The sequence below is a fragment of the Acanthopagrus latus genome, chromosome 6, assembly GCF_904848185.1.
Source record: "Acanthopagrus latus isolate v.2019 chromosome 6, fAcaLat1.1, whole genome shotgun sequence".
NCBI lineage: Eukaryota > Metazoa > Chordata > Actinopteri > Spariformes > Sparidae > Acanthopagrus > Acanthopagrus latus.
Window position 1 is genome coordinate 264026 of NC_051044.1, and position 6597 is coordinate 270622.

Below are 6597 nucleotides of genomic sequence, written 5' to 3' on the forward strand. Positions count from 1 at the left end.
GTGGCTGCAGCAGGACGTTTCAGTATGGTTAGTGTGTCTGAATAATGTTAGTTTGTTTGTATGTGCTGTTACATTTACCACCATGAAGCTAATGGCTAACAGCTAGTGAAAGCTATGTTTGTCTCCAACTCAGTCTCCAAACTCTTGGACACTGTTCGCATCGTCTCTGTCTCCAGTCTGCACATTTCCAGACTTTTTACTGTGACAACCAAGCTCCATCGTGATATTATCAACATTAAACTTGCTTCAAATACCGTTGCATAGCGGACTGAAGCAGAGCTAACCAGTTAGCCAGTTTTCAGCTGACTTCACCAGACTTGTAGGCAACTCTAAATACTATTAAACCGTGGCGACACTTTCTGATGGCTCAGGTGCGGTTGCTGGGTCCGGTATGGTTGGGACTGATCCTTTTGCAAGGGTCAGTGTTGAGACAAAGCCAGCTTTGTACTGACCCTCGTTACTGAAACAGTCCCATGTGAAGCAGTTAGCACACACACACACACAAGCTAGCATGAACCGCAGCCGGCACATTGTCGTTAAAATATGAAACGCAACCACTGTCTCTTCTGTTGTTCTGTAGCTGGGACAGAATATAGGCACTGATGTTGATTTATACAACCAACAACAGAACAATTTGCGTGTCTAGCTCTGAGTGACGACGTTTCGAAACACTGCTGTCTCACCGCTGGACACACCGAACTTCACCTCGGGGATGAACGCCCCCCTCTAGGATATCTCCTTTCACCACACAGAAGTCGACCTATTTTTGGCAGGCTCAGGGAGGACCAGTTCACATATGTAGATAGATAGATAGATGGATGGATGGATGGATGGATGGATGGATGGATGGATGGATGGATGGATGGATGGATGGATAGATAGATAGATAGATAGATAGATAGATAGATAGATAGATAGATAGATAGATAGATAGATAGATAGATAGATAGATAGATAGACTTTATTAATCCCAAGCTGGGAAAAAAGAGACCAGAGAAAACGTGTTTTTCATAATATGGGATGAGGGCATAACCATTGACATGTGGGCGTGGTTGTGTGGGAGCGGTCGTGTGGGCGTGGTCGGGTGGGCGTGGTTGTGTGGGAGCGGTCGTGTGGGCGTGGTTGCTGTACAGTGAACTGTGAGCCTGGAGCTGTGTTCAGTTTCAGGAGGACTTCGATGTTGGAGGAGACACGTTTCATACTTCTGATGTGAAGGTGTTTCCTGTTTGTGTCCACAGATTTTTTAGCTGCTGGACTTTAACTTTTGCAGGTTTTACTTTTCATTTGAGGGATTTTAAAGACCCAAGTCCAACTTTTCAAGTTGCAGTAACAGAAATATAAGAAAGTAAAAATGAGGATTTTGTGCAACAGAAGTCTTTTACATGTTCCTTTAATGTTGTGGTGACCTTCACATTTATCTCCATGAGGCTCAGACTTCTTCAGAGAGCTGTGAGCTGCTTCTGTCATCCTCTCATAGAAAATAAAGTAATCAATAGAAACATTGATAATGTGCATTTATAAATGTTAAAGGAACAATGACAGGAATCGGGACACTTCCAACTGGTTTCTGTTTAACTAATGCAGGTCAGTGAAGTAAAGAACAATCTGAAGGAAAATACAAGTTATAAATATATTTACTGACTCAGGTGTGTGTGTTGGGGGGGTTGCACGCTCTGATAAACACGTGGCAACACACACACACACACACACACACACACACACACACACACACACACACACTTCTGCCTTATGTAAGGCGCAGCAGCGTCACGTGGGGCTGTAACACCGCGACGCTCCCTGACGGAGCAGCAGACTCTTTGTCGACGGTCCCTCGACTTTCTGATGAAATCTCGAGCTGGAGCGTAAAGACGAACCGACGGAGGCGACAGGCGGCTACAGTCTCACTTTACTGGGGAAACAGCAGCACAAGTGGCGGCAGGAGAATAGAAAACCTTCTGAACTGGAGCCGGAAGCCAACAGATGGTGTTTTTTGTTCAGAATCTTTTGGATGTTCGTCGCTTCCGCTTAAATAACCGCTGAGCTAGCTGCTCCTGCTAAGCTAACCCATTAGCATCGCAGACCGCCGTGAAGCCGCAGGAGTCCTCCAGCCGCCGCCGCCGCCTCTTCACGGACATTCACAGCAGACAACATGGCTCTTCTGTCCTCTTCAGACCGGGTTCTTCCCTCGTATCATGAGTCCAGCCTGCTTAGTCTCTCTGTGTCCCCCAGTTCCGTCCCCGTCTTCACCAAGTTCTCCACAAGAAAGAAGTCCAATCCCCGCTCTCAGCAGAGCGCTAACGTCGCGGAGCGCGCCGGAGTTACGGACGATATTTCCTGGGTGTCCTCTGGCTGTGACGACCGGTATGTGGAGTAAAACGAGCGGAAGATGTTTCACTAAAAGTGTGGATGTGTCTGAGTGGAAAGTGCTAATAGCTGGTGGTGTTAGCCTGGACCGGAGCCGCACACAGTTTGACAGCTGTCACATTAGCAGCTAACCTGAAGCTAGCTGACAGTCCGGAGCAGCTAACATAACCTGAAGCTAGCTGACAGCCGGGAGCCGTGCTGCTCAGGTGATGTCACATTATTCACATTTTGCACTTTTGTTGACGAAATGTTTAGAAGCATGAACTCCGAGGAACATTTATCCAGCGGGCAGAGCTCGCCCTCTCCGTCCAGGCATGGAGTGCCTTCTCCCGCGCTGGACGGTCAGGAAAGCTCGTGGATCGGCCTGCTCTCCATGTTCTCCAGGCCCGCGGTGTCCTTCCTACAGAAGTACCTACCGGGGCGAGCCCGGGCCTCGGCCCGGTCCGACACACAAGCCGGTTGGACCAGTACGGAATTTAAAAGCAGTTTTGTGGATGAAGAGCGGGAGTTCTTAAGACAGCTGGACGACATCATGCCGTTGACGCAGCACGCGGCTCCCCACCTGACCTACCTGCAGTGTCAGCACAACGGAGCCGCCGGCCTGATGGAACCGGAGTCCGGCAGCACTTTACCGTGGCTGACCACTGACTCTCTCCGGGAGCTGGGCATCCAGAGCGCAGAGGATATGGACTTAAACCTCTGCCAGCAGGCTCAGGTCGGACACTGGTCTTCTGCCAGGACTTTTCTCAGTCATGTTGGGTTGAGTCTGGTGTCAGCTCAGGAAATCAAACACATGAAAACCACTGGAGGGAAGGACTGGCTGAGGGAGGCCGAGACACCCCCCAGGACGAGCAGTGGGGGAAAGAGCAGGATGTGGTGGAGCAGCTTCTGGGGAGTTGAGGAGAGCTCACAGAAGGGCCTGTTGTCAGATCTGTCCTGGGCTGAGGACGGGACCCTGACAGGACGGCTTTGTCCACAACAGCCGGCAGCTGAGACAAAAGCCCCCGGTGTGTTTGTCCCGAGCGGGTCGATGCTGGGAGAAAACGCTGGAGCCACTGAGCACAAAGAGGAGCTGGCCAACAAAGAAGGCCTTCAAACAGTCCAGAAAACAGAGGGATCCACGCCAGACCAGCGGCTCAACATCAGCGACCACCTGAACAGTTCAGGAGCTGCCGCCGCCTGCAGTGAGGTGGCACTTCTGACCCCTGATCAGGACAATGGTTACTCCAGTCTGGAGGAGGAACACGTCCAGATGTGCCAGCTGTTTATGTTGAAGGCACCCAGCGAAGAGCAGCCGACGCCAGTGTCCCAACCCATTGACACTCGAGCTGCTGTCGAGATGGAAATGGAGGAGGAGACATGTGAGGACAGACAGTCTTCATCAGGACGGGTGGACGAGGAAGAGGAGACGCAGGAGGACGAGGAGGGACAGGAAGCAGCGGAGGCTCCTCCCCCCCAGTGCCAGAATAAAGCCATTGCCTTCATCATGGGCTGCCCCTGCAGTGACGATGACAGCAGTCAATCAGAGTCCAGTGGTGATGATGATGATGATGATGATGATGATGATGATGATGGCTTTGACAGTGAGGGCTCGTCTGACCTGTCTGACTCCACTGACGATGAAGATGATGATGAGTCGGACAGCGAGTTGGACTCTGAGGCCGAGCGTCTGTGGAGCTCGTTGTCCCAGAGCGTCGACCCATACAACCCCCGAAACTTCACCGCCCGCCTGCACACCAGCACCACCCAGCCCAGGACCATCCCTACCTCCTCCACACCTCCCTCCTCTACCCAGTCCACCCCTGCCTCCTCCCCTGACCTCACCCCGTTCTCTCTCTCCTCCCCTCCCCTCCCCTCTTCCTCCCCTCCGTCTGGTCCTGACGTCTGGGACGACTCCACGTCTGCCAGTGAGGTGGACGAAGCAGAAAGCCTGCGTCTGTGGAGCTCCTTCAGCTGCTCCGACCCTTACAGCCCCTTTAACTTCCAGGCCCCGCTCAGGACTCAAGGGCCTGCTGAGGCAGGGCCCCGGGCCAGGACCAGGGCTAAGAAGTCCTCCCAGACTCCCTCTCACTCCCCCCATGCACCACCATCTCCACCCAGGTATAGGAAGGAGGAGGCGGAGGAGAGGCTGGACAGCGGCTTCTCTGAGCTGTCGGCATCCTCACAGAGCTGCAGGACGATGAAAAAGGTCAGTGTGGTCTCTTCTCTCCACAGCTCAGTCGAGCTCAATTAACGTGATAATCAAGTGTCACGGCTTCTCAGGTGTGTTGTCCAAACACAAAGTGTGTTTCAGGTCTGTGATGTGATGAAGATGGTGATGATGTTGAGGAGGAGTAAACTCAGGTCCGTGTTCCTGCAGACAGCGTGTAGATGGGAAACACTGACATCAGTGTGAGGCGGTCTGACGCTGACAGGACTTCCTGTGTTACACATTAATGGTCACTTCTTCTTCTACTGTCTGCAGGAACACAGACCTGCTGCTCGCACTTTTCCAGGCCTCTGATTGGCCGGCGTGACTGTAGACTGAGGGTTGTAGTGCTACCTGTTGGGTCAACTAGAGATGGAAAACCTCTTTATATTGAAACAATATTACCACTCCCCATAATGTGGTGTGATATAAAGACAAATAAATCAGTTAATTGTGTGTCTGCACTGAGACAACCGAGCTGTTGTAACAGGGAGGCCAGATTGTGACGCGGATCAGAACATTTCCTCACAGGTCAGGTTGAAGTCAAACTTCACCTGAACACAGAGCTGAATCACACAATCCAGTCAGAGCTCGATAGAACATGATTCTCTGTGACCACCGCTGTCATTTAATGAGAGGTGGAGACGTGACAGCTCTGAGCATCTCATCAGAAACAGATGACAGTCAGAATCAAATATGAACTCTGCTGATTTGGTTTCTCAGTTTGGTCTTCTTGCATACAGAAGAAATATATTCTGCCTCCCGTGGCTGCAGTGAGAACTGCAGCTTGAAGTGTTCACTCTTAATTTAAACCAGATTAAAAGTTAGACTGTTAATCTACATCCGATCTCGGATGGACACACAGCTGGTGCTTTCCGTGTCGCATCTCATGTCAAATACAAACAACTGAACAAGAAACAAAATGTCCGCCACTGATCTTTGTTCTGAAGAGACTCTGAACTCTTCATGTTTGTTCTCAGTGATCAGTTCTCGTTGCACAGAAGCTTCAACATGACGAAGATGATGAAACACTTTGAGACTGAAATATTTAATACTGTAAAATGTGTCCAACAGATGCAGATGGCTGATATTCAGCATTTCTCTGATTATGTGTTGTTGATTTTTCTGTTAGGTTGCCAATTAAATAATAAATGTATTAAAGACATGCTGCTTTGTCTCTGAGGCATCACAATAACAGCCTGTCAGCAGTCTGCAAAGTGACTCGTTACTGAAGTGATCAGAAAACTGTAGTAGACGAAGTATAAAGTGATATAAAGAGCAGTGTTGTTGTTATTATTATTATTATTATTATTTATTATTATTATTATTATTATTATTATTATTATTATTATTATTATTATTATTATTATGTAAATCTAATGTTAAATGTCTCCAGCTGAAACAATCTCATCTGCGTCAGTAAAGTCTTTTTGTCAGAATACGTCTGGAGTATCACCACAGCAGAACTGACCCGGGACTCTTCTTTTTCTTCTTCCTCTTCTTCTTCTTCCCATCAGGTTCGTTTCTGTGACGACGTGGAGGAGTTCTTCGCCAGCTGTGGCGAGGAGGAGGAGGACCGGCGGGGCCCCTGGGAGGAGCTGGCCCGGGACCGCTGCAGGTTCTTGCGACGCTGTCAGGAGGTGGAGCAGAGCATCGCCTACTGTCTGCAGCCACAGCACCGCTGCCTGGTGGCCAGCCGCCTCACTGTCCTCTACGTCCAGGACAACTGAGGACGGCCTGTCTTCTCCTGAGGACACGTGTCCTCCTGAGGACATGAGGACTGACTGCACAGAGACGGCACGTGGGCGGACTGTTGACTGACTCACTACAGTCCTCGTCTGTCTCTGCAGCTTCAGTGGACTCGTCCAACACGATTCAGGGTCTCTTCAGGACGGACACTTGATTTGAAGGGCTCGGCCTGCAGCTTCGCTGTGACAGGAAGTCGTCACTGCGGCTTCGCTGTGACAGGAAGTCGTCACTGCGGCTTCGCTGTGACAGGAAGTCGTCACTGTGTTCGTCTCAAAGTGTTTCAGACTTCTTCACGT

General features: G+C 50.2%; 1 protein-coding gene across 1 annotated transcript; it reads left to right on the forward strand.

The window, feature by feature from the left end:
- Positions 1-1717: 1717 nt before the first annotated feature.
- Positions 1718-6591, forward strand: LOC119020743 (protein phosphatase 1 regulatory subunit 15B). The gene is made up of 2 exons (XM_037100317.1): positions 1718-4552; positions 6070-6591. Exons 1-2 carry the CDS (start codon positions 2612-2614, stop codon positions 6280-6282), a joined length of 2154 nt encoding a protein of 717 aa, XP_036956212.1. The 5' UTR covers positions 1718-2611; the 3' UTR covers positions 6283-6591.
- The last annotated feature ends 6 nt before the right edge of the window (positions 6592-6597 follow it).